The following is a 19893-nucleotide window of genomic DNA, read 5'->3' on the forward strand; positions in this document are numbered from 1 at the left end:
CTGCCATGAACGATACAACAGAAAATAAGTATCCCTGTGGAAAAGAAGTACTGTACAGTCACAGTTTGAAGATTGAACACACACATTTCTAGCTATCAAGAAGGGACAAATATCAAATATATGGAAAAGCAATTGAAGTGTATAAATATATGAGCAATATCCAGTACCGCTGCTAGCCATTTTGATGCCCTTAGCATAATTCCTTTTATGATTTCTACGCACAGCGCGTGATGTGCATGGTGGGAGCGGCGGCGCTGGCAATATCACACGAGTAGGAGTGCAAAAAAAATTCTCAGGGAGGAATTTTGCTATTGTATGCCCTAAACAAGCTTCCCTTATCACCGCTTGACATTTTTAAAATTTTGAAAACACATTTTTATTCTTTACCTTTTGAATGCATTTTAAAATATAGATATATTATTTTAAGTTTTTGTATTGAATTTATTGGTATTTATAGAATGGCATATTGTGATTCAATGTGTACTGTAAAGCAAATTAAAAAAGTAAAGGTTCAACTCCTGTTTTAAAACAGTTTTTTTATGATTGTTGCGGGCAAAAATCCTTGATTATGCGGCCCGTTTTCTTTAAAAATGGGATGGAATATGCGAGATATTTATGCAATTGAATGCTATGAAATTGCGGAAACTTGCAAAAATTGCGGGAACTTGCAAAAACTGCGGTTTGATGAAAAAGAGAAAAAAAGTGATTCCCCCAACACCCTGTTCTCACTAGGCTACTACCTTAATGTAAAGAGCCATTTCTTATTACTTCCTTTGATAAGCAAGCATACTACATCATAGAAAGTGCTGGGAATATTTAATTTCTCATCTTGTTTTATTTCAGACTGTAACAAGTGTAAATAAGGTGTGGCCCCTTTAAGATCTTCGCGCTCCCTGTTGAACTGTCTGCAGTGTTATATTGTATGTGAGCCTCGAACACCCCATGTGTGCGGTTAATTTCTGTTTGATGCTACTTCTATTATCTTATTTTGTCTATTAAGTAACGATGTGACGGTAGAATGTGTGACAGACAGTTATACGAGTTCGATTTGGGAATAAAGAGTGAATTGTGAGATGCCAATCGCCTCCGTGAGTCTGTCTGGCCTCTGCAATAACTTCAGCTGTGAGCTATCCCGTCGCGTAATTGCGTCCCTTCATAACGTTCCCATGGAAACAGGGGGAAATGGCTGCTCTTGTGTGAAGCAAACGCAACATTTTTTTAACTTTCTGCTAAGATATATGTGACTATTTTGCAACGAAAATGCAAGGATTATGAAATCATGCAAGCCCCGCATATTTTGCACGGAAATCGGCAATTTATGCGGCGAAAGTGCGGCGTATTTTAAAAAATGCGGCCCCCGCATGAATATGCGGACTTTGGCTGATTATGCACTAAATCATGCAATCGCATAATCGCGTTTTTCTGGAGGGACTGTTTAAAGGTGCTCTATAAATAAAGGCTGAGTTGAGTTGAGTTGTTAAGTTGAGTTTTTGAGCTGTGTTGAGTTTTTGAGTTGAGTTGAGTTTTTGAGTTGAGTTCCCTTTCGAGGGAACTCGCGATGCGTCGATGACGCTTTGGGGAACGCCTTTGCGTGACTGAGTCTGAAGCACTACTGTCAACTAGTCCAATGGAATGAATGAAACGTCACGGGCGGGTGACGTCATGACCAGGAAGATATAAAAGCACATCCGGTGCAATGCTCGCATTAGCTTTTGTGCCTCAGCAAAGCGCTCTGTGTCAAAACTGTCTGTTATATTTATTGTTGTCTGTCTCTCATAATATTGTATTATGGCGAAACAACTATTCAAAGCCTGTGCTTCGAATAGTGCCCTCGTTATATCATGGGTGGAGATACACATGAGCTTTGGGAGTGGAGCATGGAGTGTCAGCCTTCGAGGGGCCTGACTGTCAGCATTGTGAGCGTCTCCCGCTCCGCATGCTCCGCTCCCGTCTGTCCACATTTGAGGATGATGGACAGGCTCGCGAACCTCAGGGTTCTGGACCCGCGGCTGCCGAGGCAGCTCGGAGAAGGCTCACTTGGGGATCGCAAATGGATCTTTCGGCGGGGTTGGGGACAGGCTCTGCCTTATCTCCTCCTTTACCCGAAGGATCCATTGCTCTCTTGCCGGTGTCGGAAGCCCGCGCTGCGGCTTCTTCCGCCCGGGAAGAGAGCCCGTTGCTTCAGTGCTCTAGCTCTGAGGAGGTAGAGTTACTGAGCATCGGTGAGAGTGACACAAACACAAATAAAGAAAGTTCAATAAGGGGAGAGGATTCACCATCCCTCTCCCCAGCACATGAGGAGCTTATTGAGGTGATAACTCGTGCTGTAGATAAGTTGAGTATTGAGTGGCCAACAGAAAAGAGAGATTCTCGTCCTAAAAGCAAATTAGACGAGCGTTTTCTCACTTCTAATGTTTCATCTCAATCACGGCCCTTCCATTCTTTCCTGATCTACATAGTGAGCTATGTAGATCATGGAATAAACCATATTCGTCACGTCTTTTTAGTCCCCATGTTCAAACGTATTCAAATATAAAGGGGCTGAAAGATTTTGGTTATGGGTCGATGCCCCCAGCGGAACAGACGCTCGCGAACTATCTGTCTCCTGGGTCAGCATCGTCCCTGAAGGATCCCGTGTTGCAGAATAAACCACTAAAGACCACATCTAATTTAGTGGGTAAGGCTTATACGGCAGCAGGTCAAGCTGGAGCCTGTCTGCACACGATGGCAGTGCTCCAAGCCTATCAGGCAGATCTGCTGGGGGATATAGATAGGAGTGAGGGAGTTAGTCCCGACGAAATTCGAGAACTTCGTCGGGCTACAGATCTTTCTCTCAGAGCTACGAAGGAGACCGCCTGTGCTATTGGGCGGTCTATGGCAGCCCTCGTAGCTACTGAGAGATATCTTTGGTTAAATCTGACAGATATGAAAGATAAAGATCGGGCTTTTCTTTTAGATGCCCCTATTTCTCCCTCTGGTCTTTTTGGTGACTCTGTGAATTCGGTTGTTGAAAGATTTCAAGAAAATAAAAAACAATCTGAGGCTTTTAAAAAATTCCTTCCTCGCCTAGTCCATCCCCCTGGGGATGCTGGGCGTGAGCACCCCCAGCCAAGCTCCTTGCACCGTGTTCAACAAAAAATAAGTGTTGCGTCTCGTGCTCCCCCAAATAAATCTTGGGGACCGATCCAACATTCTCAGCCGAAGTCGGCTAAGTCCAAGCCGGATCTGAGGACCGTACTTATGGCTAGGAAGGCTTAGGCTCAGAAAAGGTCCTGACGCTATGTACGTCAGACCATCGAGGACAGCCCCAACCGGGCTGGAGCGGTGTACACCACTTCGGGGTCCTCATGGGACCGGTCTGCCAACCCCGCCACCCTTGGTGCTTCGGGGCGCAGTGGTATCCAGCGAAAGTTCGGCGCAGTGTCGACTCGATATTGCGTCGGACGTGAGCCCTCTGAGGGGGGTTCAAAAACAGTCAGTTCGGTTGTTTCCTGCCAATATGCTTCAGGTCGCCGATAACACCAGAGGCCAGTCTCGAGAGACTGGTACCCTTAGTAGATTTTCTAACAGAGTGGAAGAATCTGTCGAATATATCTCCTTGGGTCCTGCAGATAATAGAGAAAGGTTACAGAATCCAATTCGGTTCTCCTCCGCCTCGTTACAACGGGGTGTTACTCACGGTAGTACATCCATTACGCAGGCTCTGGTAATGGAGCAAGAAGTTAATTCTCTCTTAGCAAAGGGAGCTATAGAACAGGTGTACTCCCCCGATAGAGAATCTGGGTTTTACAGCCGATACTTCATTGATCCAAAAAAGGATGGGGGGTTGCGTCCAATTTTAGATCTTCGTTTGCTGAATCGTGCGGTCATGAAATTGAAATTCAAGATGCTCACACTCAAACAGATAGTGACTCAAAGCAGATCCAAGGACTGGTTTGTCACGATAGATCTGAAGGACGCTTACTTCCATATCTCCATCCTCCCTCAACACAGGAAGTTCCTGAGGTTTTCTTTCAGGGGCAAAGAATACCAATATCGGGTGCTTCCATTCGGTCTAGCTCTGTCACCCCGCACGTTCACGAAGTGCGTAGATGCAGCTCTGGCCCCGCTCAGGCTGCAGGGCATACGCATTCTGAACTACATCGACGACTGGCTGATTCTGGCGGAATCAGAACAGTCAGCGGTTCGGCATCGAGATGTCGTTCTCGCCCATATGAAGAAATTGGGGTTGAGACTCAATGCCAAGAAGAGTGTGCTTTCTCCACTACAGAGAACCACTTTCCTTGGTGTGGTATGGGATTCAGTCACGATGCGGGCCACACTATCGCCCGTTCGTGTAGCTGCTATCATCACAGCCACAAAAGAGTTGAAGCTAGGCCAGTCACGCACTGCAAAACAGTTCGAGAGACTGTTAGGCCTCATGGCAGCGGCGTCCAATGTGATCCCCTTTGGCCTGCTGTACATGAGACCTTTGCAGTCGTGGCTCAGGACCAGAGGGTTCTCCCCAAGGGGAAACCCACTTCGTATGATCAAGATCACGCGGCGGTGCATCCGCGCCTTGATTATATGGAGGAAACATTGGTTCCTGTCCCAGGGCTCGGTGTTGGGAGCTCTTTGCTATCGAGTTGCTATCTCGACAGACGCTTCTCTCACCGGCTGGGGAGCGGTAATGGAAGGCCGCTCAGCTCAGGGTCTGTGGGGGAACCATCATCTCTCTTGGCACATAAATTGCCTGGAGATGATGGCCGTCTTCAATGCGTTGAGACATTTCCTCCCAGACCTGAGGGGCCATCATGTGCTCGTCCGTACAGACAACACTTCGGTGGTCTCTTATTTAAATCGACAGGGGGGTCTGCGTTCGCGTTCGCGTCCACTCTGGAAACTGGCGCACCAGATCCTCTTGTGGTCCATAGGGAAGATACTCTCCCTGAGGGCAGTGTTTATCCCAGGGTACCAGAATATAGGAGCAGACACCCTGTCGAGGCAGGGGCTGAGGCCAGGGGAATGGAGACTCCACCCCGAGGCGGTGGAGCTCATTTGGGAATTTTACGGCCAAGCAGAAGTGGATCTGTTTGCATCTGAGCATACGACGCACTGTCCACTTTGGTTCTCCCTCACGCAACCAGCCCCCTTGGGGTTGGACGCTATGGTACAGACGTGGCCGAGGCTACGTCTGTACGCATTTCCCCCTGTTGCTCTGCTCCCAGGAGTTCTGGAGAGAGTCCGCCAGGACGGAGTAAGTTTATTATTAGTAGCTCCACGCTGGCCGAGTCGTTTTTGGTTTGCGGACCTAATTCATCTCCTAGACGGCCCTCCTTTCGAGATTCCTGTCAGGAGAGACCTTCTGTCTAAGGCAGGGGGCACAATATTTCACCCCCGACCGGAGATTTGGAACCTATGGGTTTGGCCTCTGAGGCGGCACCACTTTTAGAGAGTGGTCTCTCGACTGAGGTCGTTGAGACTATTCTTAGCTCCAGAGCTCCAGCCACGAGGAAATTATATATACTTACGTGGAAAGTTTTCACTTCTTGGTGTCACCAACAGCAGCGAGATCCAGTTAACTGTTCAGTCAACACAGTACTTGAGTTTCTCCAGTCTCGTTTCACGTCAGGTTTATGTCATTCTACCTTAAAGGTTTACGTGGCGGCCATTGCGGCTTTCCGCGCCCCTGTGGGTATTACATCTTTGGGTCAAGACCCCCTGATTATTCGTTTCCTTCGTGGCACCTTGAGGTTGAGGCCTGCAGTTCGAACTAGGGTGCCGGCATGGGATCTGGTCATAGTTTTGGAAGGCCTGTCTGGGGCTCCCTTCGAGCCCCTAGATTTACTTTCAGAAAAATGTCTGACTTTCAAGACTATCTTTCTGTTAGCCATTTCATCCCTAAAAAGAGTCGGAGACCTTCAGGCTCTTTCTGTGTCTCCCACCTGTTTGGAATTTGCACTGGGTATGGTTAAGGCGTTCTTATACCCTAAGCAGGGTTACGTCCCTAAGGTGCCAACCAATATTCCAAGGCCTATTGTACTGCAGGCATACTGTTCTCCTCCGTTTACATCTTCGGACCAGGAAAAACTGAATCTCTTGTGTCCAGTGCGAGCACTGGACACTTATGTCCACAGGGCTGCCCCGTGAAGGAGATCTGATCAGTTGTTTGTCTGTTTTGGTTCACCTAAGAAAGGTCTTCCTGCTTCTAAACAGACAATCAGTAAGTGGATAGTCGAGGCTATTTCTCTTGCATATGAGTCCTCTGGCCAGCCATGTCCTTTGGTGGTCAGAGCTCACTCTACCCGAAGTATGGCGGCCTCTAAAGCCCTCTTATCAGGAGTTTCCCTTCAGGAGGTTTGTGATGCGGCGGGTTGGTCCTCGGCGCTAACATTTGTGAGGTTTTATAGCCTGGACCTGGAAGCTGCCCCAGGATCCCAGGTGCTTTTTACTTAATTTGCCGACAGTTTTATCATCTGGCATTTTTGTAATTATGGGGGATTGGGTATTATCGTTCCCAAAGCGTCATTGACACATCGCGAGTTCCCTCAAAAGGGAACGTCTCAGGTTACGACTGTAACCCTAGTTCTCTGAGAAGGGAACGAGACGATGCGTCTCCCTGCCATACTTCCTGCATCCCTGCGATCGACTTTACTTCGGCTCTATAAGATAACGCGAGCATTGCACCGGATGTGCTATTATGTCTTCCTGGTCATGACGTCACCCGCCCGTGAAGCTTCATTCATTCCATTGGACTAGTTGACAGTAGTGCTTCAGACTCAGTAACGCAAAGGCGTTCCCCAAAGCGTCATCGACGCATCGTCTCGTTCCCTTCTCAGGGAACTAGGGTTACAGTCGTAACCTGGGACGTTTTTGAGTTGTGTTGAGTTTTTGATTTGAGTAGACTTTTTGAGTTGTTGACTTTTTGAGTTGAGTTTTTGAGTTGTGTTGAGTTGTTGAGTTGAGTTGTTGAGTTTTTGAGTTGAGTTTTTGAGTTGAGTTGTTGAGTTGAGTTTTTGAGTTGAGTTAAGTTTTTGAGTTGTGTTGAGTTGAGTAGAGTTGAGTTGAGTTTTTGAGTTCAGTTGAGTTGACTTTTTGAGTTGTTGACTTTTTGAGTTGAGTATTTGAGTTGATTTGAGTTGTTAAGTTGAGTTTTTGAGTTGAGTTGTTGAGTTGAGTTGAGTTGTTGAGTTGTTAAGTTAAGTTGTTAAGTTGAGTTTAGTTGAGTTTTTGAGTTTAGGTTTTGAGTTGTTTTTGAGTTGTTGAGTTGAGTTTTTGAGTTGAGTTGAGTTTTTGAGTTGTGTTGAGTTGAGTAGAGTTGAGTAAATCCATAGTATGCATGAACAAAAATGCTTCTTGATAAATTTGTCAGCATTTCATAAATTCATAATAAGAATGGGAAGCATTTTTTCGCGTTGCTGTTGAGCATAATACCAAGTTGAGTATGATCAAATATTTATTTCAAATTTATTATCAATTTGTGTTTACGTCGCTCAAATAGCACGATTAGTGAGCTATGCAGTGAAACCGGTATCCAAGCATAGGGACAAGTGACCAATCATGAGTGGGGACTTCACTGCACGCATTCTACCAATATGGTTCGGTACGGTTAGCCAACCGTGCTGAGAATTCTAGGCCAAGAACAGTTTGTAATCATGCCGTGTTGTACCAGGCTCAAGTGGAAACATAACCATTCCTTAACATTCTTAGAACCGTTCGGCCCAACGGTGGAAAGGCGTCTTGAGTTGAGCTTATGCAAGAGATGCAGGTTCTAACCTAACCTGCAACATCTTCCGATTCAATTCTTTTTTTTACATCAAAAATGTTATCAAAATCTGGCATCCAATTTGACAAACGAAAATAAAACCAAACTTTCCCTTTTGCTAAAAAATGTTTTGCCTGGGAAACAAAAAAATAAATTGAACTGTCTGCTGTCATGGCTGGGTAAAAGAGGGAATATGTGGACTGCTTATACTTCACAGCCAACTCAACGAAACTGTAACATTAATTAGTGTAATTGGCTAATTAACAAGATGGTGTGTGAATATCTAATGTTGAATGAAATAGAGAAGGTAGTATCAACATTTTAATTAGAATGTCTCTCACATTTGCATCATCTGTAGCCGTAGTCTTATTGGTTCTTCTTAAGCCCTATTCGCACGGGATAAGTATTACCTGGTAACCTCTGGTCATTTGTAATAATTGCGGAGTTTGTCTGAGATCTTTATCCCGTGCGAATCGGCCATGTCTGTAATTTGTAAAGTAAAAATTCCCCCGCAAATTACCTACTATATTTCGCCAAACACCGAGGTCCTGTGATAATATTAGTCCCGTGCGAATCGACATCTCTGTGATTTGGCCGGATCGTATATCATTTTTTCAAGGTTTTTGTTTCATGTGCGCCTTTTTATCCACCTTTCGCGAAGAATGGCGGCTGGTTTGGAGTGTTTTGATAGTATTTTGGGTGCTGGGTCATATCGCTATACACAACTACACAATTTGCAGAAAGTGAAAGCTGAAAATCATCAGAAGAGCAAAAACAAAAAGACTGATTAGATGGAGATGAATTACATGTATAGCAGCATGCGGTAAGGAACTTTATTCTGTTTATGTCATAATATATCATACAGCTAGACCTATAACGAAAAGAAATTTCCAAGCAATAGCTTATTGACGTCATATCCGGGAGATAAGTCGGTAAATTTGAGTAAAATCACAGGCTTCGATTATCCCATACGAATGCGCCACATGAAATTCAGATGTGGCGGGGTAAATTTTAAATCACACGAGGTCCCCAGATAGTACTAATCACGTGCAAATAGGGCTTAAGATGCCTTCATAGGAGCAATCATGTCGCAGGACTATAGCCCTATTTGGGACTAGTTTAACATGAGAGGTGGGGTAAAGTAATACTTACCACAGCTTCTTTGTGATTTTAGTCACGTCCGATTGTGCTATCTCAGTAATCATTACGGACAATGTCAGTAAAGATTACGGCGACTTTTACCTTCAGTAAAAAGGTCGGGAAAAATTACCTCAGCTAATACTAATCCCGTGCGAATACACCCGCTGTACTAATAAATACGTATGTAAATATTTAGTTATTTCCTGTTTAAAAGTATAGTTTTCCGCAGTTATTCAAGTACAGAGACGCTTGAAAAAGCATTCAGTTGCGTTCTAGACGCTGGGACAAGTGGCAAAACTCAAGTGTTTTCCACATACCATTCAGATCAGAAAGAAGAATGAATGCACTTGTTTGAGGCACGGAACATCTTTTAGCATAAGGTAAGTGCCTATTACCATCACAATCCAATCTGAAGTTAATTAATACATCATTCGACCGGACATAACTGTTTTATATTTATAAATATAGGTTGTTTGCACATGTGATATCAGGAAGCAACGTAATACACACATGACGACAGGAGGGTGACGGCGATGCACAAATCGAGTTACACCACTTCTGCTAGTTTTACTGAGATATCTTATCCCATGTGAATTGGCCATTACCATTACAGACATCCAGTGGTAAAATTACGTTACTTCATCTAGCCTTGTAATGTTAATCCCGTCCGAATATGACTCAACATTTCAGATACTGTCAGAACTTTGTTGGAGGCTAAGATTCATTGCAAAGGCAATTAGCTGTCGGTGAGGATGTGACACTAAAATCTGCCAGTTTTGCAATTTTTTTCAAAAAAAAAATTTTTTTGATTCCTGAAATTGGTATCGGATGACAAAAAAACATTGTGTACTAAACTGTTTAATGAAATCGCATGCTCATGTTCAGTTCTCCTCCCTCATACAGTAAGTCAGTCACATCTTCCTCACCATCTCTATCCTTCTCCTCTCTTTCTTGCTGTGCTAATGAGAAGCTTACAGCTAATTAAAAGTATCGATTGCCGTTTTGTTAACCTAAACTTTTTTCTCACCCTCGTTTAGAGATGAGGTCTCCTGAGACTTCATTTCAGTATCTCTCGTCTCCTCAGTGTGATGATTTACAGTAGCAGTTTGCAGCACTCCCTCTCTTCATCTTCATCTCTTTTCCCTTTCTGCTCCATTTCTCTCCTCTCCAGCCACAATACGAAGACGACGTCCTGGTTGGACCCCCGGCTTGCGAAGAAAGCGAAGCCCCCTGAAGAATGCAAAGAAAACGGTTTGTGTTTGTCTTTCATTTCTCTCTATATATTATGACTCTGTTTACTTTACTCTCCACATGGTGCAAGCCAAAGACAAACGTTTAAATCTACTGAAATAAAGCAACTAGACCCAAGGGGCTCTTTTAGTGATTTGATCGCAGTTATGAAGTGTTATTAAATAAGGTGTGAAGCAGAAATGGGTTGTTGATTTTATAAAAGTCTGATCTGATAAAAAAAATGTTCCTCAAATTCTTCCATCTAGTTCATTAGTCTAACTGCAGGCGGTTTATGATTGCTAAGCAATGTAACAGCCAAACATTTTTTTTTTTATAACTTGGTGTATTTATGCACAGTTCAGTGGGATTATCTGTAACTACAGTTTAGAATATGTCAGTATGTTTCCTTCGTTTTCCATTATGAAAAAGAAGTTTATTCAAGTGTTTTATTAGTATACTTCTTTTAAACTAAAAATAAGAAAGTATACTTTCAGTCACCTTTTTATGTACACTTTATGTACTTCTCAGAAATATACTTAAAATTACACTTAAGTGAACTTGACTTATACTGAGAGAAAAGGCCAAGTATATTTGGCCTGTACTTGTTCTCAATTATACTTTTAAGTACATCCCGATTAAAAGATGAAGTATTCAAAGTATACTTGGCTTGTAGTTGTGTTAACTCTTTTGACCGAGTAGCCTATTCAATATACTTTTTTTACATAGTTTTTCATATACAATCTCATACAACTTACATTGTTTGAAAATATTGATTAGAATATTAATATAAAACACATATGTTTCTAATTCTGCGTATCTGAATTTTTGTGTAGGCTAGTCCACTGTTGGTGTAAGTAGGAATTTATTTTAATTCTACCTTACTCTTTCCCCACCATTGAGTGAATTTTCCAGCTATCCATGTTTTCACTGTTATACAGTAGGGGGCGCTATGACACATATTCTAGTACAGAATCAAAACACAGGAGAAGAAGATGAAACAAGTGGTAGAAGACTGCTCAAGCAAATGGAATGTAACGTGATCATCTAACATTAAACTGCATGTAATCAAAACTGCTTAATGTTACCAAATGAAATGTAGCGTAACCCATGAAGAGAAAACGACTGTGAAGGGCTGTTGGATTCGATCTACTCCATCTGTGTTTTGATCATTGTTCTGAATCGTCTTTGACAAAAATGTGATTTTCACAACTTTTTTGTTTAAAATGTTCCCTTTATGAAACTTACCGACATTCAAGTGTTGATAAAAAAACTATGCATGAAGCTAATAAAATGTTTTGTATGAAAAATAATATCTACATTTGAACATAGTAAAAATAATATATAAATAGTAAATTATAAGTACAATGTTATGTTCACTTAAAGAAAACTTACAAGTATACTTGCAGTATATAAACTACTAAACTAACTAAATAGTTTTCTGAGAGTACACTTCAGTGTGTATTTTCATAAACTAAAACATGTATTAGGCTACTTGTATTAAAATAGTAAACTACTAGTATACTTATAAGTTCACTCGTAGTACAGATGCATTTCAAATGAGAAACCTAGCAGTGTACTTTAAGTTTACTACTGTTACACTTATATTACACTTAAACGTATACTTTTATATACTAAAAGTGGGCCAATTTAGTCCAGAGCAGTATTGAAATAGTACACTTACAAGTTTACTACAAGTACACATTGATATTAGTATACTTACTACATAAAGTATACTTAAAAATATACTTGAACATTACTTAAGTATACATCATAAAAGAAACTTGAAGTATACTTCTTTTTCGTAAAGGTTACTTCATTCATAGGTCAAGCATCACTATTAGTATCGCTCACAGGTAAAATCATGCAGCTTTTTGAGGAGATAAGTGCTATTGGTTTTCAAAGCAATTGGACAATTGTGTTTGGCAGACAGTAAAGGAAGTCAAACAATCCTGTAGAAATTGAAGATGGAACCTGTATCTAGAGACAAGAATATTGTGAAGCAGGAGTACCCAACATTGATACCACCCTGTAGTTTAGATCCAACCCTAATCAAACACACCTGAACCAGCTAATAAACATGTGCAGAATTATTTAAAAATAACAAGCAGGTGTGTTTGAGCAGGGTTGGAGCTGAAGTATACAGAACCCTGCTCTTGGTTGGCTACCTTTTTTTTTTAAAGAGACTTGGGTTGCCCCCGAAAGCTTAAAAATGCTGCCTTTGGGGAAATGCGTTCCAAGGTAGGAAGCCATCAAGGCACATCCAAATCCAATGTTAGCTTCACTTCCTGTCTCCTGAGATACCTTAATAGATTTTTGAAGGCAGCATAGATGTATCCTTCTCTGGCTTGATATCCCACAATCCTGTGCATTTTAATTTTGTGACAGTTGAGATAAAATATAAAGATGGCATCTGAAAGTTGTGGTGGTTGTTGGTCAGTTGTGTATAAATTTAAGTTTTTGACCAACGTTTTCCTCTTCTGAAGTCCTTTCTAGCAAGAAATTACTGTTGTAGTAATTAAATATTTGCCATTGTTTTTAGTATGGTTTTGCGGGCTATGTGACGTTAGAGCTCGTAACTGGGAGTACATCGATCTACTACGAGTTCACGGGTGGAAAGTCACGGGTTTGACTGCCATTCCAGTGCACTTTCACGGGTATAAGGTTGGAAAAACACGGGTTACAGGTTGCCTGGAACGCTGCATGAGTCCCATGCGTTTTTCCACTAGCGGAGCTAGTTGATATATTAAACTTTTGCCGTATCCGGTCGTCAAAACTCCAAACACATCTTCCTTTTTAAGAATGACTTCAGTGACATTCTCTTAACTCCAAGTCATCCAGAGTCGCGGCCAAAGCCGATTCGAAATACCGAGCAGCATCTTCTTTGTTTTCAGGTAGCAGGGAAATCACCTATGGAAATCACGCGGAACCGTCACAACTCTGCCGTCATTATGTTAAGCCCGCCTACCAACTCTATACACGATGTGATTGGCCTGACCAGAGTTTGGTTTTTCCAGCTCGAATGCCAACGGAGAGTTGCTAGACCACACTTTGCTGCAAAATAATTTTTGCTGCCGCTAGGGTGCGTCTAGATTTCTAGGCTAATTACCAACAGCTGTGCTGTAGAAATCATTCAGAACACCCTTATAACCAGTTAGCAGTATAGTAGCCACCCGCAGCACCCTAAAAAAATGTAAAACACTCACACACACAAATAGTACACTAAGCAACCACATAGCAATGCCTTGGCAAAGACCCAAAACACAATAGCATGTAGTGGCAAGTTTTGCCTACTTAGCAGTGTACTAGAATCCACCCTTATTTTAACTAAAAACTGAAAACTTTATGCGTTTTTTGGCCCTTTATTTACATGGCAATGGCATTTTGGGGGCCTGAGACAAACTTTTCGAAATGGGTTTCAAAGTGCAAATTTTTGAAAACTATACCATCATTAATGTCTCCATGTACATTACTGCAAAAATGTGAATTTGTGAAAACAGTGATGTCATGCGTATTACCTATTCAGTCTATAGGCGCGTAGTGTTTCTTTGCAAAGTGACATCGCTAACTACTGGCCTGGCGTGAATAATACAGCATTTTTTGTTGTTTTCGCGGAGTCTTGTGCACAGGGATCATTTTGACAATGTTCACAAAGGAAAAACCTTTTCGTTCTTAGTGCATCGTTGTTGTGTAAATGTACCCTAAAATCCAATTCGCAATGTCCTACCAACCCCCTAGAACACCCTAGAAGCTGTATAACAACACCCTAGCAACCATCTACCAATGCCTACCAACCACTGTAACTGCAACTGTATAGCAACAACCACCCAGAACACCCTATTAACCACAAGGCAATGCCCCAAAACATTCTAGCATCAAGGCAGTGAATTTTACACTTGCAAACACCACTCACATATTCTTTAGCAAGTGTAACAATCCAATTTTCTTTTGGTTACTCTCTTCGCACTCTACTTGTAGCACTTATGAGTGTGTTTGAAATTATCTTGAGCTGAAGTATCTCAAAGTGAATACGATGATAAATTCATCATGTCTCCAAGGGTATTCAACGTTGTTATAGTTGCTGTAAGAGGATTTATTCATTACTATCTTCCTCTCAGTTCACACATTTGTGCACTAAAAGCCAACTTCGTGTTTGCTGTATAATCAACTGTGCCAGTGAAAGGTGCTGCTTGTTAGAATGCATGTGCGAAACAACGCGTTTCACATGTCAGCGGATTCCCGCAGTTCAAAGGCCTGTCAGCCAGCTTTGTGAAAACACTCATCACTGTGGATTTGCGTGGACGTGTGCGTTGTTGCGTAACTCGGCCGCCCTCTTTTGTTTTGGGAAATAAAGGGAAGACACAGACACAGCTCTGGATGCAAATCAAAGTCGTCTGCAGTTTTCTTTAATACTGTCACCCTCATGTTCCTAGACTGTTTGTTTCCCCGCGTATATTTGCTGCAGCACGGAGTGAAGTTTCCGTAGATATGCCACAGTGTCTCTCCTGTTTACCTGTCATCTCGCCTCTCTCCCTGTGTCGATGTTTCTCTCTGATGGTACGAATTCCCTGGGTTTGCGAGTGAATGAATAAGCACAACTAACATGTCTCTCTGTGTCTGTCCCTCGTGTTTCATTGCATTTCATCATTTCTGAAGCCGTCACTGTCAGCGAGCACCCCGAAAAAATATAACACGCTCACACTCGCTGGGAACAGGTGGAGATATGATTACAGAAACAGATGCATAGTTGGATTGATGGATGGATGCCGCTTTATCACTTGACAGCTGTGTCAATACAGGAATTATTTTTGTTTTCTCAGTGATATTGTACAAATTAGCTAAATTAATGAACAAAACGTACACGCAAAATCCCAACAGTGTCGCATTACAACACACAGCTGTGTGATTTTTCACTGAGATGTTTATTCATGCAAGTTACATGAGGTGTCACAGCAATTGTGGGCCATTGTGCATTCTTAGAACGACAAGAAGCCTCATTTTCCTCTAGCTGTAACAATTGAGATTGGATCTGAAATGGAATATTCTGGTTCAAAAACATCCCCTGATAATTGCTTTTTTTTATATAGCAGATATTGCTTTCAGTTTCTTGCATTTTCTCATGAGTAATTAGTTTAGTTGCCGTCGGAAGTGGTTTTATCTTTCATAAACGCTTAGAGTCACATTGCACATAAATGTTAATTTGAAGGAACGCTGGGTTTTAGGCAAATCTATGACTCCCTTTATCTCTCAAAAATGCTTCTAATGCTGAAGAAAGCAATCCGTTCTCATTCATCTCAGTGGCAATCGTTCGTCTTTAGTATGCAAGATGATGCCATTTTTGCTTCACAGGCAATTCTGGAGACCATTTTTGGTGAGAAGAATTACTGGTGAAAAACTACATTACCCACTATTCTGCAAAGAAATCTCCACCAATCAGAGAATAGTGACGAGCAAGTCCGATTTCCTACACTCTCAAAATAGCCTACTCAAATATGTGTGTATATGCATAATTGGCAATAAACTTAAAATATGTTGTTTCTATATACATTATCACAACTTTAAATCAATAGTTTTAATTTTCACCATTATTGCTAATTTGATTAAATAATTCACAATGCTTCATGGGATTGTAGTTGTTTCACTTATTTAAATTTGTTAAGTGCACAGTCTTGTATCTTTATCTTTTCAAATGCTTTTTTGCTCCAAATCAAAGTTTATTATATTGTGATTCACCTCGTAGCTGGTTGTTTCAGTTCATGGATTATTAGACTTTATCAAATATATTTTTTTAAATCCCTATGGGAAAAATGCCTCCTGAACCAAAGCCACTGAAAAGTGGGAAAACACTTTAAATTGCACTCTAATAGTTAAACTCTACTCCAAATAAACAGAAAATTTATATTTATTTCTCACTTTTAAGAGTCCAGAGTCCTCCAGAAAATTGTGCCACTTGTAAAACAGCTCCTATAATATAATAGGAATATTTGTGGTTATGTTCCTTTAGTTTTTTTTGGAATACATGGCTACTTTTAAATGGCCATCAATTCAAAACAAAAACCAAATCATTCTCACTAACAGCGATTTTATTGTGCTGTATGCCCTGACATTATTGAAAGACTGCAAAACTGACAACTTTTGATAACAAATCATTTTTTGCAGCAAAAAAAACATCGATTTATCGAAGAATCCTGGAGAATAAATTACTTTTTTTTTTTTTTTTTTTTTAAGAAAACCGTTATTTTAAGGTTAACATTTAAATGGATGTTTCACTGTGTTTTTTTTATCAAATAAATGCATCTATTTTTTTTCCCTGTGAAAATGACTAAGGCACCCATGAATTTGTCCCTCAAATAAAAAAAATAAAAAAGATTGTTTCTTTTTCTTCTTGTCAATAAGAGAAAACTAGCTTACCTGTTAAACAATGGCAATTACTAAAACAGTTACCAATCAATTCCCTAGTAAATTCTTTTAACAATTCCACCAAAGCCACTTTATTTTATTTTTGTCGAGCCTGTAAACATTGATTCAGCAAACCTATAAAGCTTTAGTTCATATTGTGTTTCCCTCATACTTTCTTTTGTTTCCTTCCTCTCCTCCCTTCTCTTCTCCACCCCCCTCATTTCCGTAAAGGTCAAAGCTTTTAACAAAAAGATACTGCTGCCTGATTTCACTGCAAAGGGCAGGCAGGTTTTTAAATAGCAAGATTATTTAAATATTGTGCAAACAAAATGCAAATATTGAAGAAGGTAATTAGCTGGAGCTCACGATTCTCAAGGGGTAAACAGGGTGGGTTACTCTATATTTGGAGGCTATGAGATTAGTCCAAACTCTAAAATTCAGTTTTTAACATATTACTCAATTGTTGTTTTTGTTCCTTTTACTTTGTAAAAGTTCTCAGTTGATCCCACCGACCTCCATGGCAACAGTTTGTGTGACGTGAAAGGAGAACAGGGGATTTTTATGTAATAATCTTTTCTGTCAGTGTGCTAATTTGTTTGTTTTGTGTATTTTGCCTTTTCTGTTCTTTTCTAAACACATTAAGTTCAGCTCTATGCTCTGTTTGTGTGTCAATATCAATTGGTTCAATTTTCAATTAAACTGACAATGAGGCAGAGAGCTGATCTGAGAACAGCAGAATGTATGTGGTGTCTCGCATAGTCAAGTAGACTTGTAAAACTATCAGTATGAAGTCTGGTCCACTTAGCAGGTTTTTCTGGCCAAGCACTGCCCACTTAGACAGAAAAAGACAACCTGACTGTCGTGCAGTGGACACACCAAGCCGATGTCAAAGAACTAGCGGCGACCAAGCTGACTATGTTGTCGCCTTTCATCGGATGTGTCTCGGACAAAAGCTGCGATTGAACACACCAAAAGGACTAAAGGTGATTGTCAGCTAGCTGTGCATTGTGTGTCTGCGTGTAAGTAAATATCTGTCTATCAGCAGATATCAATAGTCTATTTTCGTCATTCAAAAAGGGAAACCGAAACTAGGACTGCAGATATGCAAACCGTAAACAGAGCAGTGCTTGCTTACCATTTTGAACATCAATCACGCTGATCAATTTCTTCATTCCACTCAGTCATTATGAAAATATTTGCGCATTCGAATGCTCAGGTAAGATTATGTAAAATTAAAAATTTTAAAATTACTGTTTTTCTATTATTCTCGCAAAGTCTAGTTCGCTAAGCTGAACAGCCAATCAGATTTATCTCTCTCACAGACGGCCTAACATTGATTCTACATGCTGAATCAACCACAAAAAGTAAAAAAAAAAAAAAAAAAATTACGGACTATGACTAGAACCAACGGTGCAGAACACACCTAAAAAATGAAGCCATAAAAAACTAAGTCGGATATTGCCCAACGGCCGACCGTCGGCTTGGTGTGTCCCTGCCTAAAATGTTCCATTTCTGCTAATTTAACTACATTTTTCAGTGGCATGACAGCGGGGTTCTCTTACGAGAGTATCTCTCGTACTGCGTAATATCTTACGCTACGGGGAAAACCTCTTTTCCACGAGATATTGAAGCCAAAAATTATCCTTTAATTTTGATTAATGTAAAACGCTGTGCGGCAGCGTGCAGACATAGGCAAGACGGCTCGCGCGCCTATTGGCTGCCCTGCGGCCACAGCAGCAAGCCTATCGAGAGAGGCCCTGCGTGACGTGACGTCCAATGGGGGTACTTCGCGCCCATTTCGTCGCGTCCCGCCAGAATAGGCGTGGCCTTGGCCTATAAATACGCTCGACAGGCTGATACAAACTGATTTTCAACTCTTCAGCGAAGCACTACTGCATCGCTGGATCCGGAGTGAGAAGCCGCGCCGTCTGATTGTAAGCCTTCTGCGGGACGAGCCTTCGAGCCTGAAGTCGCTGGCCTGCACCTCGCCGCCTTCAGCCGCCGTACCTGCTACGCTTTCCGGCGTTCATATCCTTTTCACTGCTGAGTGTGTGTTCGCCGCTGCGACTCACACTCTATCTCTGTTTTCTATCTGTTCTAAAAGAGCAAGCGTCTTTTTAAAGATGCAAAGATCCTGCGGCTCGTGCCGAGCCACACTCAGCGACGGGGACCGTCATGTCATCTGCGCTTCCTGCCTGGGTGAGGATCATGCGGCTCTCGCTCTCGTCGAAGGCGGATGCCCTCATTGCGAGCTAATGCCTATGGTGACTCTGAGGACTCGCCTGGCATCCTTCTCAGAGCCTGCACTTCAACCCGCTGTGACGCCGCGCCGTAAAAAGCGCCGCGCTCAGCGCGTTCCCGAGCCCTCTCCTGCCCGCCTAAGCTCGCCGGTTCGCCCGCTAGCTTCGCCGGCATCGCTCGAGTCACTCACCGATGGACAGCGGCCGCCGTCTGCCACCGCTTCCGCCATTGAGATCGACGAAACAGCCGAGGCTTGTTCTATCCTGGCGTCGGACAGCGAAGATTGGGCGAGCTCTGTGGACCTCCCCTCCGCTGTTCGCGAGCCTTCCGGGAAAAGAGCGGGCATTGAGTCTGAGTTGATGCGTCTGCTCTCTCAAGCCGTCGACAACCTCGGCCTCGACTGGGAGGCGCCCGCGCAACCCCCGCGCAACCGACTGGATGGATGTTTCCTCAAGAAGGACCACGCCCCATCACAGTCCAGACCCGCGCCTTTTCTTCCTGAGCTTCACGAAGAAGTCGCGAGGTCTTGGAACGCCCCCTTCTCGGCCAGAATGCGTACATCTGTCTCTGCTACATTCTCCACTGTAGACGGTGCGAAAGACAGAGGGTACCTTTCTCTTCCTCCTGTGGAAGCAGCGGTAGCATCACATCTCTGCCCGCCCTCTGCTGGACGGCGAGCACAGACGGTGTTGCCATCTAAAGCCTGCCGAGTGACGTCAGCCATGCACGGTCGCGCTTACACCGCCGCCGGGCAAGCTGTGTCGGCGCTACACACAATGGCCATCCTGCAGATCTTCCAGGCCGACCTTCTCCGAAAAATGGACGAGGAAGGCGTGGGATCGATCAGCGTTGCGGATTTAAGGAGCGCTACAGACCTGGCTCTTCGCGCCGCTAAATCTGCTGCACAGGCCGTTGGGCGGAACATGGCCTCTCTCACCGTGGCTGAGAGACACCTATGGCTAACGCTGTCTGAAATGACGGATTCGGAGCGCTCTGTGTTTCTCGACGCGCCCATTTCGCCAGTGGGCCTCTTCGGATCTGCCGTCAAAGATTTCGCGGACAGATTCCAGGAGGTTCAGAAGACATCGCAGGCTATGAAGCACTTCCTCCCGAAGCGCTCTAGCTCCGCAGCAGGTCGCTCG

At 42.7% G+C, this 19893-nt stretch overlaps 1 protein-coding gene across 12 annotated transcripts in view; it reads left to right on the top strand.

Annotated features, from left to right (window-relative positions):
* Positions 1–19893, top strand: part of magi2a (membrane associated guanylate kinase, WW and PDZ domain containing 2a) — a 287056-nt gene that overhangs the window by 177020 nt on the left and 90143 nt on the right. For all 12 annotated transcript variants that reach the window (XM_077234024.1, XM_077234025.1, XM_077234027.1 and 9 more), the window contains exon 6: positions 10056–10135. In XM_077234024.1, the coding sequence (XP_077090139.1) occupies positions 10056–10135 (80 nt within the window). The remainder of the gene's footprint in view (positions 1–10055; positions 10136–19893) is intronic.

The sequence above is a fragment of the Siphateles boraxobius genome, unplaced genomic scaffold (genome assembly GCF_051911475.1).
Source record: "Siphateles boraxobius isolate OS27281-9 unplaced genomic scaffold, OSU_SipBor_1 19, whole genome shotgun sequence".
In the NCBI taxonomy this organism is placed as follows: Eukaryota; Metazoa; Chordata; class Actinopteri; order Cypriniformes; family Leuciscidae; genus Siphateles; species Siphateles boraxobius.